Consider the following 22,002-nt stretch of genomic DNA (forward strand, 5'->3'; position numbering starts at 1 on the left):
AGAGTGGGAAGAAGCAGTCCTAACGCATGAGCCTCACACCCAGCTCTCCACAGCACCCACACTCACGGTCTGTGCTCTCCACACGGGCATAGTTCCCTTCCTCACAGAAGCTGATGTTCCCCAGGTGCAGGATCCCTGCCACGAGCTGCAACACCAGCTGCTGCACACTGGCTGGAATCCCAATGACTTGCATGGCGTTCTGTGGGCACAATGGGGACAGCTTATGCCACCAGGTTTGGTTTTTACTCTTACCACAGAATTAGATTTCTGGGTTCACAGCATCCTGACTACAGAATTAGACTCTTGGGCTCATGGCATGGACTTAGGGAGACCAGACATTTGGATGCCTGATTTTGTTTTGTGTGTGCGCTCTGCATGTGTGTTCATGTATGTGTGAAGGCCAGAGGTCAACCTTGGGGGTCATTCCTCAGGTACCATATGCCTTGTTTTTCTTGACAAATAGGCGAGACTACATTTCCCCAACCACCTGGTTTGCCTTGTGTGCGTGTGTGGTGTGTGTGTGTGTGTGTGTGTGTGTGTGTGTGTGTCTGTGTGAGAATTCATGTGTGTGCCACAGCATGTCTGGAGATCAGAAGGCAATCTGCGGCTGTCTGTTCTCATGTTCCCACTCAGTTTGAGACAGACTCTCATTGCTGCTACATAAGCTAGGTTAGCTGGCTCATGAGCTGCTGGACATTCTCCTATCTCACCCTTCCATTCTCCACAGAGTCACTGGGATTACACACACTTGAAATCCAAACTCAGCTCGTCGGACTTGCCTTCCAAGTGCTCTTACCTTCTGAACCTTCTTCCCAGCTCTTCACCTTATCTTTGAGACAGTCTCTTACTAGTCTTGAAGCTCACTGATTTGACCAGACCAGATGTCCAGTGACCCCTGGGGATCTGCCTGTCTCTGCAGCCCCAGTGCTGGGATATAAGCATGTGCTCCCATACCCACCTTTTTAATGTGGGTTCTGGGGTTTGAACTCAGGTCCTTATGCTTGTACAGCAAGCACCTTACCCACTGAGCCATCTCCTTAGCTCCATAATCTCCCTTTTTTATTCAGTGCCTGCACCTGTCTGTGTCTCACACAGAAGGTTCTCTGGGTCAGCCAGAGCGGTGGTTGGTGCTCACCAGGGTCTCACTGAAGTCACTCCGGTCATCAGTGCCTTCCACTTTGTAGGTGTCTGATTGGTTTAGGTAGTAATAGTAATCTGGTGTCATGAGTCCCAGGTTCTGCTGCTGCTCCTGGGAGGCCCCTTCCAGAAGCTGGAGGATGTCGGAAGGTCATGCATCTCCAGCTGGCCCGGTGCAGCCATTTTCAGTGCCCCACCTGCCCACACACTGCCCTTCCCACGTTGCTTTCCTCCATTCCGGGGATCCAGACGGGTCTCCCTCTGCCTCCAGCCCCACAGCCCACTCCCTGCACCTGATAGTAGATGTGGAAATTCCTCTCATTCTCATTCTGCATGACCACACGAGACTTCTCCAGCAAGAAGTTGGAGATCTTGCCTCCATCTGGTTCCCCGCCTCGGCTGAACTGGATCTCAAAGTACTTGCCCTGAATCCCAGAGAAGCACATTAGCCCATCCCAGGTCCCTGGAGTATGGATGGAGCAAGAATTAGCATCTCATGAGCCTGACCTTTCTCTTCTTCCTTCTGTGATCTGAACCTGCCTTTCTCTTGTATCCACTCACTTATTTTTAAATTCTCTCTCTCTCTCTCTCTCTCTCTCTCTCTCTCTCTCTCTCTCTCTCTCTCTCTCTCTCTCTCTCTCTCTCTCTCTCTCTCTCTGTGTGTGTGTGTGTGTGTGTGATGCTGTGGTGAACACACGGTAGACACATCTGAGGACAATTTGTGGGAGTTGGTTCTTTACCATGTAGGTCCTGAGGATTGAACTTGGTGGCAGTGTCTGCTGAGCCATTTTGCTGACCACTCCTCAGTTCTGACTAAGCTGGTCTTTCCCCAGTGTCTTTCCTCTAGGCTGCTCAGACTGTGGGGCCTGGCATCCTCACCCGTACATCTCTCGTGGTGCCCTAAACCTCTGCTAACTGCACTCAGCTCTGTGCTCACCTCAAGTCTCCCCCACCACATTTCACAGGTTTCTGTGCCTCTTTTGTGTGTGAATACATGCGTGTGTTGCATACATGGGTGCGTGCATGCTTGTGTAGGTGAAGGCCAGAGGTTAACATCGGTATCTTTCTTGACTGCTGCCATCAAGGAAAGAGCTCTTAGGCCCGGAGCTTGCTGATCTGTCTAGTTTTAGCTAACCATTTTGCCTACACTTCTCATGTGCTGGGATCTGAGCTCTGGTCCTTACACTCCTAAATGCCATTGCCCCAGCCCTTCTACTTCATGTCTTGAGACAAGGCCTCTCATCGAATCTAGAGCTCACTGATTTGCCTAGACCGGATGGTCATTCTGCTTCTGGATCCTCCTGTCTGTCTTCTAGTGTGGGAATTACAGGTGCCTGCAGCATATTTAGCTTTTCTTTTAGTTTTTCCAGATGGTTTCTCTGTAGCTTGGAGCCTGTCCTGGAGCTAGCTCTGTAGACCAGGCTGGCCTCCAACTCACAGAGATCCGTCTGCCTCTGCCTCCCGAGTGCTGGGATTAAAGGTGTGGACCACCACCACACAGAGCATAGTTAGCTTATACATGGGTTCTGGGGATTAAGCTCAGATCTTTCTTGGGTGACTCCACATTCAGGGAGAGACCTTGCTTCAAAAAATAAGACAGGGAGAGGACTGTGGCTATAGTTCAGGAATTAAGAGCATTGATTCTCTTTCAGAGGATCTGGGTTAATTTTTAAAAAAAATTTATGGATAATTTTTTGGAAATTATTTATTTTTATTTTATGTACATTGGTGTTTTGCTTGCATGTATGCCTGTATGAGGCCATCAAATCCTCCAGAACAGAAGTTAGAGACAGATGTGAGCTGCCATGTGGGTCCTGGGAATTGAACTCCGGTCCTCAGCTGCCAGTGCTCTTAACCACCGAACCCTGAGGACTTGTGTTCTATGCCCAGAACCCACATGTCTGTTCATGACTGTTTGTTACTCCAATCCAGGGATTTCAGTGCCTTCTTCTGGCTTATAAGAGTACCGTACATTTACATGGTGCATAGACATACATTCAAAACACTCATCTATACAAAATAAATATTAACAGAAAAAGTAGGTGAGGGAGACACCTAACATCAACCTCTGGCATTCACATGCAAGTGCATAAATTTGCATGTGCACATACCCTTGTGTACCTAAGCATTCATGCACCCCCACACAAAAAGAAGCATGGGGCCTAGGGACATGGCTCAGTGAGTAAAGTACTTGCCACACAAGTGTGTGTGGTGTGTGTGTGTGCACGCACATGTTTGTGCACATGCATGTGTGTACGTGGGTGTGTGCATTGTTTGCATGCATGTGCATGTGCATGTCTGTACATGTGTATGACTGTGTATCTAGAGTGATCAAGTGAGGTTATAGTGACTCACAAAGCGGCTGGAATTGTTGTTGCGCACCGTCTTGGCATTGCCGAAGGCCTCAAGCAGTGGGTTTGACTGGAGGATTATGTCTTTGACGTGCTAGGGTAGAGCCAGGTAGAACGAGATCAGTCTGGGTCAGATGGGTGTAACTGAGGGAGATCTGACGTGCCCTTCTGTTCTTGTCTTACCTGGACCTTGTCACCCCCGCCAGACACCTTGGAGATGTAACCCATGATGTACTTAGCAGCCACTGTCTTCCCAGCTCCGCTTTCCCCACTGGAGGTGGTGGGAGGAAGGAAGAGTTAGTGGGCAGGGATAGTGGGAAGAACCTTTTCTAATGCCTAGTCATTCATTAATTCATGCATGATTTCCTTCTTTTACTGAGCACCCACAGTGTACCAGACCCTACTCTAGGTTCAGAAATTCAACAGGGCCTAGAAAGATGACTTAGTGACTAAACAGCACTTATTGCTCTTGCAGATGACATGGCTTTGCTTCTCAGCACCTACACGGTTGTAATAACCACCACTATAACTCCAGTTTCAAGTGGCTCAGCAGCCTCTTTGAGCCTGTGAGAGCAACAGGCGTGAGGTGGCACATAGATATGCATGCAGGCAAATCATGCACATACAACATAAAAATAGTAATTTTTAAAATAAAAAATACTTTCTTCTCCCCCCAAAAGGAGGGGCTGGTGAGATGGCTCACTGCACAGAGACACTTGCTGCCAAGTTGAGTTTCATGGAAGAGACCTGATTCCTGAAAGTTGTCCTCTGAGCTTCACATTTGCATTGTGGCATCTGGCAACCCCAGTAAATATAAATAAATAAGTAGATATAGGCTCAGGTCCCGTCGTCAAGTTTGAAGACCTGAGTTCAATCCCTCAGATGGTGAAAGAAGAGAATCGACTCTGAGAAGTTGTCTTCTGACTTCTACATGCATGGACCCACACGCATACACACAAAATAATGAATAAAATTTAAAAATCCATGCCCTCACATTTCTTTATGTGTCTGTGTATGTGCTATGAGCATGGTATATATGTCTGTGGTATATGTGCATGTGCCCATACGCACAGACTGGATGGAGGACATCTGGTATGCTGCCCCATCACTCTCTGCCTTATTACCTTGAGACAGGGTCTCTCCCTGAATCTGGAGCTAGGCTTGTGGCCTGAAAACCCCAGCAACCTGTCTGTTTCAATCTCTCCCAGTGCTGGAGTTACAGGTGTGTCCATGCCTGGCTTTTATGTAAGTTCTGGGAATTTGACCTCAGGGGTCTCACCCTTGAATAGCAAACATTCCTACCTACTGAGCCATCTCCTCAGTCCTGGAGCTGGTGTTTGGGAGGAACCAATGGGCAATAATAAAATGAATAGATACACTGTATCAGGAGCCATATCGGTAGCCAAGGGATATAAAGAAAGAAGGGCAGAGCAATAGGGATAAAGGTACATCATCATTATGACAAACCGTTGGGGGTGGGGTTTGAGGACATGCCTGGACAGAACATTCCTCAACCTACTATACCTGATAATGACACACTGGTTCTCACAGTCGATCAGCATATTCCGGTACATGTTGTCAGTGAGGGCGTAGATATGGGGGGGATTTTCATACTGGGCCTGGTGGGGGCAGTCAGGTGTCAGTCCAGAACTGGATGCCTCAGAGGGTATGTGTGGGCATACTTCCATCCATTCAACCCTGGACTTACCGCACCCTGGTAGAGGTCAATTTCTCGGTCAGTGAAGTAGGGCATTTGCTTGAAGGGGTTTACAGAGATAAGCACGGAGCCAATGTATGTCTTGACAAGTAGTTAAGAACCATGCAGTGTCTTGCTTTGCCTTTCGAATATTTTTTTAACTCCTTAGTCTATTCCAACAAGACTTTCTAGAACCACTTTGCTTGGAGAGAGAGGTGAGATACTTGAATGTACTTGAGTCTCTTAGGAAAAGAAGGCTGAATGCAGAAAGAGGGGAATTGCTGGTACAGTAGTTTAGCTGCTCCAAGGCAGAGGTGCAGTGCCAGTTACAGCATCTCAAACCACAGCACTATTGTGACTTGATCTATCCTTCAATCTGCCCATCTTTCCCCCAATTATTCATCCTCCCCTCAACCCTGGGCTGGACTCCATCTGCCCCTCTGCACTGCCATCCCTTTGGCAGCCTTCCCTGTCCCAGGACACCATCCTAACTTCCATTGCCCACATCCTCCTGTGCCCCTGCACTGCTTAGGATACGAAGATGTAGTCATCCATGAAGCGCTTGCGGAGGTTGCTCACAATGGCATCCTCAGTGATCTGGGGCAGCAGCACCATGTCGTCCACTCCACTCTGCTTCACATTGTGACTCTGCCAGTGAAAACGCTCCTTGCTGCCCTGTGGGTGGGGTGGAAGATTGGAGGGTGAGCCCTTTCAGGGGAGCATGGCTGGGGTATCTGGCTTACCTCCACCACAGCTTCGGAATCACCCTTCCTCAGATACCCCTGCAATGGCTAGGTTTTTGGTTGTGGTTTATTTGTTTTTGTTTTTGAGACAGCATTTCTCTGTGTAGTCAGTCATTGCTGCCCTGGAACTTGCTCTGTAGACTAGGCTGGTCTTGAATTTATAGAGATCAGCCTGAATGGCTAGTTTTAATTGCCAGCTTGACACAGTTTAGAATCACCTGATAAGAGTCTCAGTGAGGGACTGTCTAGGTCGGTTTGGCCTGTGGTATGATCTGGGGGAGATTGTCCTGATTACATTAATAAAAGTGGGCACGCCGGGCAGTGGTGGCGCACGCCTTTAATCCCAGCACTCGGAAGGCAGAGGCAGGAGGATCTCTGTGAGTTGGAGGCCAGCCTGGTCTACAAGAGCTAGTTCCAGGACAGACTCTAAAGCTGCAGAGAAACCCTGTCTCGAAAAACCAAAAAAATAAAAAAATAAAAAAAATAAAAGTGGGCAGACCTGTTTGCTGCCCAGCCCTTCATTGGGGTATTCTAGGCTCATATTATACCAGTCTTGCAGAGGGAGGATTGGATACAAGTAATCTCTCTCTCTCTCTCTCTCTCTCTCTCTCTCTCTCTCTCTCTCTCTCTCTCTCTCTCTCTCTCTCTCCAGCCTTTACTAGCCCAGAACTCACTGTATAAACCAGGTTAGCCTCTAACTCATGGAGATTGCCTGCTTCTACCTCCTGAGTGCTGGGATTAAAGGTGTGTGCCACCACGTTGGGTTCTCTATGCTCTTGACCGTGGATGTGGTCAAACTAGTTGCTTCTGGTTTCTGCCTTGACTTCCTTCCCCATGATGGGCTGTAGCCTGGAACTTTGAGCCAACGAAACTCTTCATCCATTAAAGTTGCTTTTGTCAGGATATTTGATTACAGAAACAAAAAAATAAAAGATGACAACCCTGTATCTTCCTCACCTCTTAGGAACACCCAGGAGGTAGATAAGGCCACTACAGGCTCCTTGTCCAAAGCAACATGCATTCCTGGGCCTTCTCTTTGGTCCCTCTTTCCACCCATGCCCTCACTGTTTACCTTCCTGCCACAGAGAACGGAGTCATCTCCTTGCTATGCCTTCTCCACCATGAACTCCCTTGAGGCTGTACGCCAAAACCAGCCCCTCCTCATTTACATTGTTTCTGGAAGGAGGATATGTCAGAGTACTGTGAAGGTAGCTCACACGTGTGACAGATTTGGTCCCACGCCTCTGTGTTAGAGAACTTGTCATGGCTTTCCATCACTGTGCTACTCTTCCAGGCTACATATAATTGGTTTGCTTTGAGACAGATCTTGTAGATCACACTGGCCTTGAACGCACTATGTAACATGACTCTTCTGCCTTTCTCTGCTCTTGACTGTGGATGTGATGTGACTTCTTGGGTTTTTGATTGATAGGTGTGTGCTGTTGGGAGCATAGCATGAAGGTCCTTGTGCCCACAGATCTCCAGGGTGACCAGGAATGCTAAGCACACACGATTGTCTTTCCAGTGGGAAGATGGAATGCCCGTTCTTCCATCTGAAAAGCTGGGAAGTAGAAGTGATTAATAGCCTGGTGATCTGTGTTGGGCCAGGCCTCATCCAGCTCCTACAACCAGGACCAGAGGTGCCTAGAAATCTAAATGACCCTGATAGCCAGGGGCTCCCCCAAGCTCCCACAACCAGGAGCAAAAGTGGCTAACAGTCCAAATGACCTCTGTGTTATCTGTCTGACCAAGACCGGGCCAGAGCCTTCTCTAGGCCCTCAAGCTAACACAAGTAGCCTATCTCTAGACCCCATCATCTTGGAAGAAATGACATGTACCTGGGTCAAGGTTCACTGTAATTACGCTTCCTTGTGCAACAGGGATTGCATTACACCAAGAAACGTTTTTCCCAAATTGTACTATTTTTTAAATATGATGATGATGAACTGCCTGTCATAGACTCTGTAGAAGTCTTGATCCAGGCTGATGAGGTCAATTTGAATCGAGTCTTCATACTCGTCTCTCCGAGGTCTGCTTCTTTGCCAGACACATGCAGAGACTCCATCAGTGTGTCACCAAGCACAATTTATAAAGTGCTGGAGAGCAAACCCAGCAATCTGGGCTTGTAGTCACATCCTCAGCTCCCAGCGGGACAGGCATGGTGGCATGCTGCTGATCCCAGTACTTAGGAGGGGAAGTTGGGAGAATGTCCACGAGTTTCAGGTCAGCCGGGATATGTGTCAAGACCCTGTTTCTAAAATCGGGTGTCAGTAGTGCTCACTGTGTAAAGTGCTTGCTCCTGAGCCCGACGACCTGAATTCAAGCCCTGGGACCCACGTGGTGGAAGGAGAGGACCAGCTCCTGGTTCTCTGGCTGCCACACGTGTGTTACCGCATGTGCAAACTCTCTCAGTCAGTCAATCAATAGGTATAATTAAAAAAATTAAATATATATGTAGTATATAGCATATATTTTAGAATATGTACATGAAGTACAGATCATGAGCTACAGCCATGAACAATGCTCTCAAGTTCGCAGCCTGAACAATGAGGGATGAATTTTTTGCTTTGACGTTCAGTCCTATGAGGTGTGGTCCTGGCTAAACTCACACCACTACCCATTCATCCACGCCCTCTTCTCTCTCTCTCCTTCATTCAGATGAGCTCTCACACCTATAGACCAGGCTTGCAGGACCCTGACATCTTCCCACCTCTACCTCAAGTGTTGAGATAGCACGAGTGCACAACCGCACGTGGTGTATGCAGTGCCGGGGAGCTCCAGGGCTGGAGTAACGGCCTAGCAGTCGAGAGCATTTGCCTGCAGAGGACCTGACTTCAGTTCCCAGAACCCACATGGTGGTCTCTAACTGTCTGTAACCCCAAACTCCCAAGCTTGGAGGGTCCACTGACCTCTTCTGGCTTTCACACAGTGCACAGACATACATGATAGCAAAACATGTGCACACCTTTAAAATTAAAATAATAATTCAAAGAGTAAAGAGAACGGATGTAACATTAGAATCTAGCTGCTCCACAAGGCACGTGCCTTTCAAGCAGCCTTCTGCTGGCACAGATGCCAGCAGGCATCCTCCTGAGACACGTGAGCCCTTAGCCAGCAGAACGCCAGGTACTAGGGCTTCTCACCCGAGGAAACAAGTTTCCATCAAAGAGCCCAGTTACATGCATGCGTGCTCCATCCCTTTCCCTGCCTCCTGTCTGAGGACCAGGGAGCCTGGCTGGAGGCTTGCGCTGAGAAACTTCCTCTCTCCGCAGAAGCGGACGACTGCCACTCCCACTTGTGCCATGGGACTTTAGTTTTCTCTCTTTAGAGACCTTACTGTGGTGTCTGTCTCTGGTCCTGGGGCCTGAACTCTTCTCAGAGCCTGGGCTACAGTGCTGCAGCTCTGCCTGTCTGTCCATGGAGTCAACACGGTTTTAGTTTGTTTTGGATTTTTTTTACAGTTATTATAATATATTTATTTTAAATGCCATCCATTTCTTTTCTTTTTAATTTTTTGAGACAGGATTTCTTTGTGTAGCTTTGGAGCCTGTCCTGAAACGTGCTCTGTAGACCAGGCTGGCCTCGAACTCACAGAGATCCGCCTGCCTCCTTCCCTCCCAAGTGCTGGGATTAAATGTTTGCACCGCTATTGTCTGGCTACATTAAAAATTTTTAATAAACACCTTACTCCCCAACAATCTGTCTTAGTAGCCCTCCTGAGCCTGCATTTGAGACCTTTTGTAGGTGGGCACATCAGGTGGCTTCACTGCATTCAGATAAAAATGTAAGCAGGCACATTTTAGTATCCACAACTTTCCCTCTGCGTTACAGAGGATTACGTAATTCCTTTCCTTTCCCCCTCCTTTCTTTCTTGCTGAAATGAGATGAAACCCAGGGCCTTGCAATGCTAAGCAGGCCTTCTACCTCTGAGCTCCTCTCTGGGGGATTCCGGATGGGCATTCCTCCCGCGAGCCTTGCCTCCAGCCCCTCACGGGGGGGGGGGGGGGGGGGGGGGAGGGGGGGAGTCTAGGTAGGAGGATACACCTCTGAGCCACATTACCCTTTACTAGACTAGAGAATTATAGTATCATCAGCCTTGCCCCCAGGCCCTCCTTATTGGGTTTTATGTTCGTCTTACAGGATCCTGAGTTCTTCCCTGGCACTGCAAAAAAGAGAGTACCAGGTTTTATACAAGAGCTCTACTTGAAGGAGACAGGGCAAGGGGAGGAGCAGCTCATGGAGTGCAACAGGGTGCAGCTGTTCAAGGTGACCTGTCTGGAGAGGTTAAGACAGAGCTGCCTGGGAGGTCAGAGGTATCCCAGACAAGCAGGGCCATCTGAGCTACTGAAACTTGACTTCACTCTGAGAATGGCCCCAGGGAGGGTGTTGGCGAGATCCTGGAGTCATAGTGGGAGGTGTGGAAGGCTGATGAGGACCCACCATCACCCATCTGCCTGAAAAGAGGAAGGACAGAGGCTGGGAAGAGAGGCCGGGTCACAGCAGTCAGTGCTTCCTGTTTGCAAGACAGGAACAGCAGAAGTGTTGGTGAGGACAGATCATGAAAATTAGGGGTGGAGTCATTCATAGGTTATTTGCCATTCTCTGTGTTGATGGTTGGGGTGGGGTATGGACAGGCAGGCTGTGTAAGCGGCTGACGAGACAGGGAGTGGGTTCTAGCTCTGTGGAGTGGCTGGGAAGGGCTCGTGTTTGGTGACCACAGCACACAGCAAATGGTTAGCTTTCTGGCATTCATTTACTGCCCAGGGGAAGCCTCTTGTTTGGGTGCAGGGTCTGTCTCAGAAGTCTCAAATAGATTGGAATTGTTATGTAGCCCAGGCTGGTCTTGAACTACTGACCCTTCTGCTTCGACATCCTGAGTGTCATCATTTTTAACTAACTTTTCAGTGCCAGGAATGTAATCTCAAGACCTACATGTACTATGTGTGCTACCACTAAGTTTCACTTTCAGTCCTTACTAAGCTTCTTGTTTTGCTTCTTTTGTTCTAAATGTTTATTTATTACATTGTATGTATATGTGAATGACATGCATGGGTGTGCATGCATGAAGGCTGCAGGACTGCACTGTGGACTCGGGTCTCTCCAGACACTTTTATGGAGCTCTGGGGATTGAACTTGGGGAACTAGGGTTGTTCAGCAAGTGCTTTTACCCACGGAGCCATCTTGTTTGATTTTATTTTTTTTTTAAATTAAGGGCACCGCCACACCCTTAATTCCATGCACTCAGAGGCAGAGGCAGAGTTTGAGGCCAGCCTGTTCTACATAGTGAGTTCTAGGATATATAGAGAGACCTTGCTGCAAATTATCTATCTATCTATCTATCTATCTATCTATCTATCTATCTATCTATCTATCTATCGAGGTAGGATCATATAGTCCAGACCAGCCTCACACCTGTTACATAGCCAAAGATGACCTTGTGATTCTGATCTACCGCCTCTATCTCCCAAGTAGTGCGAGGACATATGTGCACCACTGTACCCACTAACTGGGGTTTGTGAAGTGCTAGGGGCCAAACCCAGGCCTTCGTGCACATGAGGCAAGCCCTCTACCAGCTGACCTCCATCCTCATGACTAAGTCACGACCTACCTACATGACTACACTTAAGAAATTAGTGTATGTGTGTTTGTATGTATATATACACAAATGGGTGTCCAAGTGTGTGTCTATGAGGGGTTTGGGTGCTGGCACCTGCGTGCATGCAGACATCTAGAAGTGGGTGTTAGTTGGATCTTCAGGGCCTGGAGCTGGAAGACATTGGACATGTGGATGCTGGCCTCCTAACATCCATTCTTATGATGGGGCACCATTGCTGCTCACTGCTGAGCCCTGGCTCCAGCTCTGTGATGGGGATTTTAAAGTGGGTTACTTGACTTTTCCTTTCAACACACAGAGGGTAGAAGTATTATTAGCTCCATTTTTCAGAAAACTCTGGTGCCTCTAGGTCGGAGGCTGCGAGGCCAGCTGTGGTTGGCCCCTCTGGCCTTTCCAGCCAGGTTCCTCTTTCTGCTCTTCCCCCTCTTCACACTGCTCACTGTCTTCTGTCTGATGGCATTCACTCCCGGTCTGTCCTGCCTTCCTCCAATATCTGAGCTCTGCTATGTCATAAAACCATCCATGTATTCTTGTGTGTGCTCCTGGCTTCTCATGAGGTGGAGGCGGGGTTTGGGGGTGTTGCTCAGTTGGCAGTGTTTGTCTAGCTTCCATCTCCAGCACGACATAAACTAAGTTCTACAGTGTACACCTTGAACCCCATTATTCATGGGGCGGAGGCAGAAGGGTCAGGGGTTCAAGAACACCCTCAGCTACATAGTGAGTAGGACCTTGTCAAACTGGCTCTGAGGTCTGGTGGCGCTGAAGGGGTGGCTCAGCAGTTAGAGCACTGGCTGCTCTTGCAGAGGGACCTGGTTTGACTTCCAGCATCCACATGGTGGCTCACAACTCCAGCTTCCAGTTATCTGACGCCTTCTTTTGGCCTCCTATGGCATTGCATGCACGTGGTACACAGATATTCATTCAGGTAGGCAAAGTACACATAAAATAAAAATAAATCTTAAAAGTAAAAAATAAATTAAAAAAACCCAAACCTAGCTAACCAATCAAATAAGTGAATGAATAAAGTACCCTGGAGGGAAAACTGTTCTCCGTGCCCCCTGAAGAACTCCTTGTCTCCCTGGTTCAAGCTGAAACTATGTGTTCCTAAGTTCCTTACTTGAGCTGTGGGTGAGGGGAGTTACAACAAATAGGTTTGTGGTCTCAGTTGACCACAAGCTAAATATGACTCAATCTGCTGTCTCTTGTGAAAGATACTGGGGGGCTGGAGATGGCTATAGTGAGAAGTGAAGGCAGATTCTTCCTCTAGCTCTTCAGCTCTGCCTGCAAGGGAGGTGGGGGGATGAGGGAGGAGGTGGCGGTGGGGTGGAGATGACAGGACAGCCTTCTTGGTGCTGTTGAGGGCGTGACTGTTTGTGGTCAAGGTGGTGTCTCTTGTAGGGCTCAGGCTATAAGCCCTGCAGTGTAGTGAACACACTTCCTGATTTCTATCAGTACTCAGAGGAGGTACAGGCCCAGCTTAGGTCCCCGCTCTTGAAGCTCTTAGTGGTGCTGCAAGTTGATGAAGCTGGTCCCCCAAGGAGAGGCCATGTTAGAGGGTGCAAAGGCTAGGTGGTTATATCACCCAAGGCTAAACTTGTAACTTGACCTCAAGGGCCTGTGGGTGTGAAACTCCAGGTCCCTAGCTTCTTTGAGTGGTAAGCCCAAGTTCAAATAGGACCAGAAGGATGCTCAGAGGCTATAACAGCAGTGAGGTCCTACGTGAGCTCCCATTTTCTAGGAAAAGAAAAGGGAAGCCATAGTCAAGGTGACTACTAAGAGAAGTGGCCTCTTAAAGGGGCCAAGCTGAAATCATCTTCCACTTTTGTTAATCCAGCAGCTTTGCTAGGCTTTCCTGCCTTAGTTTCCTCATTTGAAAAACAAGAAAAGACAGTAGGGTTCATGGGGCAGCTGCACAGATTCAACAAGGCAAATGGCAAAGGTTGTCACGTAATACTGACGTTCCTCATCACCAAGTGTGTCAGTGGGTCCAAGGCAGGAGGAGCTGCATGATGGAGCTTGGAAATTCACCCCAGATGTGCTAGCTGTAACTGGCTAGGCTGGGTGAACATACTTACAATGACACTGTGTGCCTCACTTTGGTTATTAGACTATTGACAGTGGACCCAAAAAACTGGAATTTCTCCTAGGAATATCATGCAGGGAGAAGAGAAAGCTTAAAGCCAGGACCAGCCAGCAAAGTCTGACTTGTTAGATAGCCTTGCAGCAGAGACATGGATGGGTCAGTGGTAGGTAGGACCACACTTTCACTAGGAACTACACAGACAAGCATAACTCTGGTCTCTAATTAAACCTAACTGGGGTGGGGTATGGATATCAGTATTGGCTCAGGAGCCCCAAGACCAAGTTCTTAGCACAGAGGACAGGGACAAAAGTCAGGGAATAAGAGACAAAAACAGGAGATAGAGGATGAGGGAGAAGGGGAAGGGAATAAGGAAAAGGGGGCAAGGGGCACTTGTCCCAGGGAGCAACAAAGGGTTATCTCTGGATACAGAGGAGACTGATGTGGCCCATAGGAAAATGGTGGTTTTTAACGGTAAAAGGGGAAACCCCGTATTGGGATGAGGTTTGATTTTAATTGGGCATGTTAGTTTGGGAGCCAGAGGGGGCTTTTAACTGCTGGACTTTAATATTTTCATAGCACCTTGGTAGTCAGCCTCAGGAGGAGGAAGTGGCCAAATAAGGGAATAAACCTTAGCTAGCTTTAGGAATGCAATCTAACCATTTTTTTCAAGGCAGAGGGACTGGGGGAGAAGGGTGAGGCCTCCCAGAGCCATGCCTGCCAAGATTGCTGAGCCTGCCAAGAGTCCCTTCAGGTGGTCTCATTGTTTTTCCTTATCTCTCTTCCCATCAGGCCACGCTGAACAAATTTCCTTTTTCTGCTTGTCCCTCTTAATCTGGCTGTTTCAATTGGCTTACAGAGGACTGGTGGCTGGACCTGGCCTGTATGAGCATGGGATATGACCCCAAATCTGGTAACAAAGCTCTCTTAGACTTGGGTGGTGATGAGAAAGAACTTCAGCCTAGAGAGAAATAGAGCAGCCACTTCCTTCCTCACCAGGGCCCTGCAAGCCGTGGAGATGTGACTCTGATGTCGCAGCTGTGCTGGATCCAGCTGTGGCTCTTGTGCCCCACCCTTGGTCCTCAGGGGGTGACCCTAGAATTGTTGTCCTGTCATTCCTCAGGTGTGGGGGGTATTGGACCATACCCTGCTGCACCTCTGAACTCTGCAAACAACATGCCTACCTCTCAAAGCTCTGAGTGTCTTCTTCACAGGACTGGACTTGGGGATTGTGTTATGTGGGACCAGTGAGTTTATTTCCTTTTGGCTTAGCTGGAGGCCAGCCAACAGGTAAGGACCTTTGTCTTTCTGGAGGCAGCTGGGGTCTATTGCACCTCTTCAAATTCTCCACCCAGAGGCTGGAGTTGGGGGATCGCAGGTCTCAGTCTTTTGCTCACTAGAGAGGAGCATAGGGGCTCTGATGCCCAGAGCAGACGCCTGCCTGTCCCCTCCTTTCTCCCTTGTCCTGTCAGTTGTTGGTTCCACGTGGATAAGGCCTGACATATTTATATAGCTTGTTACCTCTGTGAGTTCGTTAACTCGGTATGCTTTTTTAACAATTAAAATGACATGCATTTGTGTAAGTGTTGGGAGTGTGTGCTTGTGTGACACGGCAAGCCTGCGGCCAGAGAGTAACTTGAAGAAATGAGCTCTGGGTGTAGCTCAAGTATCAGGCTGGCAGCGGGCACTTTACCCTCTGAGTAACACCAACAGCCTTGCTTTTTCTCTTTTTGAGATTGTGTTTCATCATCTAGGCTACTCTTAACCTCCCGATTCCCGGCTCTATCTCCCACGTTTGGAAAATGAATTCCTGCTGTGCTCTAACGCTCCCAGCTTAGTTATGGGCACCTAAAAATAAATAAAATCTTGTGCCAGTGAAATGGCTCATGGGTAAGGGCTTGCTGCCAAGTCTTATATCATGAGATCAGTGCCCTGGATCTACACAATGAAGGGAGGGAACAAATTCTTTCCTCTGACCTCCACAAATGGGCCATGGCTCACTCTCCTCACAAGAAATAAATATTATTTAAAAATTAATGTTGTTTTAGCTTATTTGTGACTGGGTCTCATATAGCCCAGACTGGCCTCAAAGTTGCTATATGGCAGAGAATGATCTTGGGTTTCTGAGCCTCTTGCTGAGATTTCTGAGACTCCCAAGTGCTGCGACGAGAGATGTACACTACTATTCTGACTTGTATAGCGTTGGGATGGAGCACAGGGTTTCATACACAGAAGGCAAGCACCTCACCAACGGAACTACAACACCAGCCCTACAGTTGAGGGTTTTGTTAGGTCTCTTTTTAAAATACCTCCTTTTTTGGTTCATTCCCCTGGCCACTGACCTCTTTGTTCCTCCTGGCTTTTATGAAAGATTTATTTCATTTTTATTCACATGTCTGTATGTGTTTGTGCTATGTGTGTGCACATGTGTGTGGGTACCCATGGAGGCCAGCTGGATCCCTAGAACTGGAGTTACAGGCAGTCCTAAGGAACCTGATGTATGTGCTGGGAGCTAACTCTGGTCCTCTGCAGGAGAGCACTGCTTAGCCACTGGTCCATCTCTCTAGTTTCACCTTCTGTCTTTTACTTGTTTTTGTGGTGTAAGGCATGGATCCTAGGACCCTGAACTTGCTAGGCCAGTGAACCATACCTCCAGCGCCGGTCTCCTTCACTTTATGCCTCAACCTTTAAAGCAACCACCTTTACCCTCAAGTCATTACTGTTATGAAACAAAGAAGCCCACCTCATACCACCCCTCAGACCCCACAAAGTCAAACAGAAACTGCTATAATCTTCCGAGTCAGTGCACAAACAGAAACAACGAACAATTCCACCATTAGCGTTGTTTATATATCCCACCCTCGCCACCAGCCAGGATCAACTAACCAGCACCCACGATAATAAACAGACGCAAGCGGAGATGCGTGCCCGCAGTCCCAGCACCCATGATAATAAACAGACGCAAGCGGAGATGCGTGCCCGCAGTCCCAGCACCCATGATAACAGACAGATGCAAGCAGAGAGCGTGCCCGCAGTCCCAGCACCAACGATAACAGACAGACGCAAGCGGAGATGCATGCCCGCAGTCCCAGCATTTTAGAGGATCGTGAGTTTGAGGCTAGGCTGAGTAAAAGTAAATAAATAAGGAGTGTCCAGTGACAGCAACAAACAGTCACAAAACAATAAACCGACATAAAAACTCCAGGGCCAGGGCTAGGCTCAGTGGTTAAGAGCATCGTCTGCTCTTCCAGAGGTCCTGAGTTCAATTCCCAGCAACCACATGGTGGCTCACAACCATCTGTAATGAGGTCCGGTGCCCTCTTCTGGCCTACAGGCATACATACAGACAGAATATTGTATACATAATAAATAAATAAATTAAAAACAAACAAACAAACAAACAAAAAAAAACTCCAGGGCCAGAAAGATGGCTGAGAGGGTAAAGGTGCTTGCTGCCGAATCTGGTCACCGGAGTTCAGTGTCCAGTACCCAAGGGTGGAAGGGGAGAATCCACCCCTGAAAGTTGTTCTCTGACCTTTACAAAATAAATCAATGTGAGAACAAACTCACACCGAGGGGCTGGGGAACTGGCTCGGTAAGAGTGCTTGCTATACAAGCATGGGGACCTGAGTTTGAATTCGCAGCGTCCATGGTCACAGACTCACCTAGAACCCCGGTGCTATGGAGGTAGAGACAAAGGCATCTGCTGGTTTCACTACCAGCCTAACTCCAGATTCAGTGAGCGATCTGATTCAAGCAGGACATCTGATGTTCACATGTGTTTGATCAGCACATACACCTTACACATACAGAGCTCTCACACTGACACAGAGACATTGACAACCACACATAACCATATCCCATGCAAAATCTAAGAGTGAGTTGCTAGACCACCATTAATAGAAGCTAGCAGTAGACAACCAATGGCAAATGAGTATTAACCATTCAAGCTCCCGATAACCAGCAGAAGCAGTGTCCTGCTGGCGACTAACATTAAACACTAGCGACTCCAGCATCATGGCACATGTCTGTAACTCCAGCACTCAGTAGGCGGAGGGCAGAAGGTTCAGGAGTTTAAGGTCATCTTGACTATATAGTGAGTTCAAGGATGACTTACAGCATATGAGACTCTGTCTCTAAACAACAATGGATGGGGTGTGGCTCAGCTGGTGGGTGCTTGCCTAACACGCAGAAAGTCCTGGGCTCCATCTCCAGTATTGTACACAGCAGGGCACGGTGAATCATGCTCGTCAACGCAGCTCTTGGGAGGTAGAGGCAGGAGGATTCGATTCCCAAGGTCATCCCTTGTCTATATCGTGCCTTCGAGACCAGCCTGGGGATTCACGAGGCCCTGACTTAAAGCACCAAACCCTGGCACAGGCTGAGAGGATGGCTCAGTGCTTAAAAACATCTGATATCTTTTCAGACAGCAAAAGCTGAGTTACCAGCACCCACATGGTGCTTACAACCAACAGTAAATCCATCTCAAGGGAATCTGATACCTTCTTCAGGCCTCCCCAGGCACTTGCTTGCACATGGCATACAATCGCACTGATGTGTACACATAAAAAAACAGAAATATGTCTTAAAAAGTAACAAAACTAAACACCAGCTGCCATCATAGATGACCACCACCTCCAACCCACCCATGAGAACCATTGTAAGCACCAATCTTCACAAACCAACAGCAACCCTCACCATTACAACCACAGCAGTACCCACTCAACAAGGAATACCCAGTGGCTTGAATTGCCAAGAAGGAAGGACCTGCACCCAACTCTACCACTGAAGCCAGTAATGCACGAGCCTCCCAGGTACCAGCAGCTCCTGGGCATTTAGCATGCATGCTCCATAACAGACCCTCTTTGAACAGCATCCTGGCATTGCAACCCTCTGGGAAGCTCTCAGTATTCCCAGACACAACTGTAGTCCTCGTAGATAGTGTCAGTCTTTTTCTTTCTCTTTGCTGTCCTCTTTGCCTTTCGTTTCCTTTCCTCTTGCCTGCCTGTCTGCCAGTCTCTTAGGACCCAGGCAGGACTTAATTCACTATGCAGCAGATGATGCCCTTGTACTGATTCTTACTTCCATCTGCAGGCATTTCCAGAGTTCTGGGCTGACAGACTTGGGTTAATGCAGTGCTGGGGATAGAACACTGCTCTCTGCATGCTAGGAAACTATCAGCTGAACTCCAGCTTCGGATCTATTTCGGTTTCATTGAGAGAAGGTCTTGCTAGGTAGTCCACGTTGGCCTCCAATTCATGCTTTTCTGCTTCAGCCTGCAGCGGTGAGCCACCACACCTGGCTCCGGGTTTTATCACTGTTCACTTTGACTCGTTTCTCCCCTCAGATTTGTCTGCTGAGAAGTCCGTTGACTAAGCATTTCACAGTGCTGGCAGCCTAGGAGGGGTTTCCCTTCCTTTCAAGCAGCAAATCTCTTCCTGTTTTTCTTTTTTTAAAAGACAGAGTCTCATGTAGCCCAGGCTGGCCTTAAACCTGGATGACTTCCACCTGCCAAGTGCAGGGACAACACGCCCAGGCTATGTGATGCTCCGGGTGGAACCCAAGGCTGTGCATGACCGACGGAGCACAGCCTCAGCCCTCCTGGACATGCTCTGTCACCCCAGCTCCCTGCTTCCACTCCAGTCACGTTTGCTGGACCCGCCAAGGGCCCCAGCAGCTACCCCGCTCCTGGAAGCATTCCTTATTCCCACTGACAGAATGACAATGAATGAAGGCAGATGTGGACTGTGGGCTTGTGCAGCCACGGGGGTGATTTGTGTGACCATCGCTGGCTTTTATTGTGCATGCCATGATGCTCCTGGGTCTAGACGGCATGTCTAGATGCTGATCATCCCCCAGCCTCGTCATGATCAGCAGGCCCTGACTAGCAGTCCATCTCTGGCTGCAGTATCTCCACTGCCACACCGGTGTAGTAGCGAGAACACAGCCTCTCGTCCCTTGTACCTTCCATGCTTTGTTGTCTAGTCCTGTCTCCTCCTCCTCTCTCTATCCCTCCTCCCCATCTCCTCTGCTTTCCTGTTTTTCTCCTTTTCTTCTTCATCTAGTTCCTCCTCCCTCTCCTCCTTTGTTATCTCCCGCCCTACCCCACATCTCCAACTTCTCTTCTTTAGGAATACTAACTGAAGTTAAATGATGGGGATGATGGCTGATTTTCAGTGCTAGAGCTGACACTCAGGACCTCCATCTGCCTCTGAGACTGTTACAATCACACCACCTGTCACCACTTGCACTACTGTCACACTCCACAGTCCTTACGTGAGACACAGTCAGCCTCACCACTGGTGGACTCACAGTGCTCAAACCCACAGACCCCATGAATGTTTCCAAGGAGAGCTCCCCCAAACACTCCCATTTCTAGACCAACTTCCAAACATTAACTCTGGAAACAGAGGCCGAGACAGGAGGAAGTGCTTGTTTCAAAGCACAGGGAAATCTAGGACATGTCCCTTCCTGGCAAACTATGTAATCCCCTTAAGGATACCTTCTCCCTTCCTATTACTCTGCAGACTTGGTCCCCATAGCCAATCTGACACCCTTAGAACTTGATTCCTGGTGGAGGACAATGGGACACCTTGTGCTGCACTGTGGGAGTCCCTCCCCCAAGGCTCTGCAATTCTCATAACCATTGCCCCAATTTCTGAGGGTGCTCAGGGCTCTGGTACCAGGCCGTTACTCCCAGAGCCAACGCTGAAGAACTTACCATGGTGAGGGTTGGTGTCTGGGCTCCTGTTTGTAGTGACTGGGGCACAGGCTCAGGGAGTTCCTGGGGGTGGCTCTGGCATGGCTCTGCTTCTTCATCTACTCCTTCTACAGACTCCTGGCCCCAGTTCCTCTTGCAACAGCCCCTCTCTCACTTCCTTTGATGGGAGGGGCCATGGCCACAGGGGAGGGAAGCTGAGGGCGGGGGGGGGGGGGGGGGGGGAATGCTCTGAGCCTTAGCAGCAATGACCCTGCTGAAGTTGGAGTTTGGAGCCTGGAGGGATAGGTTAAAGACGGTTGGCAGCCACTGCCAGACAAGAGAAAGTCCCTTCTCCATCTACCTCCCCAAGAAAAGAGGCTACAGCAAAAGGCACGCAAGTCAGTTGACTGCAGGACTGGCCACCTAATTGAGGTCTTTCTCTTCCGAGTCAAGAAAGGGAAGTGCTGTTTCCGATGTGTCTGCTCTGGGTATTCTCCTGTAAACCCCTTAAGACCCTCCCTGTAGAATGTTCTTCAAAGCCAGTGTGTTAGTAAGGACAAAGAGAGTGGAGGCCACCACAAGCCTTATGCCCATGTAAGACTTCTAATTTTGTATGTTAGATCTGGACTTCTTTTTTTTATTTTAATCTATCTTTGTGTTTGTGTGTTTGAGTATGGGTGCATGTGTGTGTGTGTGTGTGTGTGTGTGTGTGTGTGTGAAGACCAGATGACAGCTGTCAGCCCCCACCTTGAGACAGGTGTCTTTCTGTCTTTCCACTGTGTAAGCCAGGCTTGCTGGCCTACAAGCTTTGGGGATACTTCTGTCTCTACCTCCCATGTCAATGTTGGTGCACTGGGGTTGCGGATATTTGCCACCATTATCTGGTTTTATGGGGATGTCTGTCTGGGGATTCAAACTCAAGTCCTGATGCTTGTGTGAAAAGGGTCATCTTCCTAGCACCAGATCTGGCCTTAAAAAAAAGATTTACTTTAAATAATTGTACTCATAAGTGTGTGTGTGTCGGAGACCAGCTTCAACAAAAATACCACTTACCAGAGTAGGGACACGGGGATAAGAAAATTAGTAAAGAGGACGAAGATGTGGATGAAAATAATAAAATAGAAAACATAGGATAGTATCGGGAGTTCCAGTGAATACTGAAATTGCCTGCGTTTAATTTTCCTTACACTTTTATACTTCAATACCGCAGGGGGAAAAGACAAAAGCTTTAACACGCTACAAGAACAACTAGAACAGTTACTGGCTTCAATACTTGATGTCTCAAGTCATTAGCATTCAGTTGTTTAGGCAGTGAACCCACCCTAGACCAAGAACTCTGAAGTTGCTATTCCCAAGGTCAAACCTTCTATTTCAAAAGAAGGAGCAGAAGTATGCTTGAATATCCTGACCATTGGTCAGGGTGGGGTGGATCCAACTGTACGGGCCATCTTAAATATCAAAAGAACCAAGTAACCACACCCTAGTTCAGGATGTGTAGCCCTGGTTGTTGTCAACAATTTTGAGCAACCTCAAACTTTCTGACTTTCAGACAAAGTGGAAATAGGCTCACATTTTTGGGCCTCTGTGTGTCTGTGTCCGTGTATAAGCCAGAGGCACTGGATCTCCTGGATCTGGAGTTACAGGAAGTTGTGAACCATCGGATGTGGATGCTGGGAATTGA

At 48.4% G+C, this 22,002-nt stretch overlaps 1 protein-coding gene across 1 annotated transcript in view; it reads right to left on the reverse strand.

Annotated features, from left to right (window-relative positions):
- The window catches only part of Myo1f (myosin IF), a 47,297-nt gene extending 26,857 nt beyond the window's left edge, over window positions 1-20,440 (reverse strand). The window contains exons 1-9 of the mRNA XM_038328891.1: window positions 20,343-20,440; window positions 5,722-5,859; window positions 5,197-5,286; window positions 5,013-5,107; window positions 3,672-3,759; window positions 3,493-3,582; window positions 1,431-1,562; window positions 1,136-1,270; window positions 67-199 (exon numbers count right to left, since the gene is read on the reverse strand). Coding sequence (XP_038184819.1) covers window positions 67-199; window positions 1,136-1,270; window positions 1,431-1,562; window positions 3,493-3,582; window positions 3,672-3,759; window positions 5,013-5,107; window positions 5,197-5,286; window positions 5,722-5,859; window positions 20,343-20,345 — 904 coding nt within the window. The 5' untranslated portion in view covers window positions 20,346-20,440. The remainder of the gene's footprint in view (window positions 1-66; window positions 200-1,135; window positions 1,271-1,430; window positions 1,563-3,492; window positions 3,583-3,671; window positions 3,760-5,012; window positions 5,108-5,196; window positions 5,287-5,721; window positions 5,860-20,342) is intronic.
- Window positions 20,441-22,002: the final 1,562 nt, after the last annotated feature.

Source organism: Arvicola amphibius, chromosome 1 (genome assembly GCF_903992535.2).
Source record: "Arvicola amphibius chromosome 1, mArvAmp1.2, whole genome shotgun sequence".
NCBI lineage: Eukaryota > Metazoa > Chordata > Mammalia > Rodentia > Cricetidae > Arvicola > Arvicola amphibius.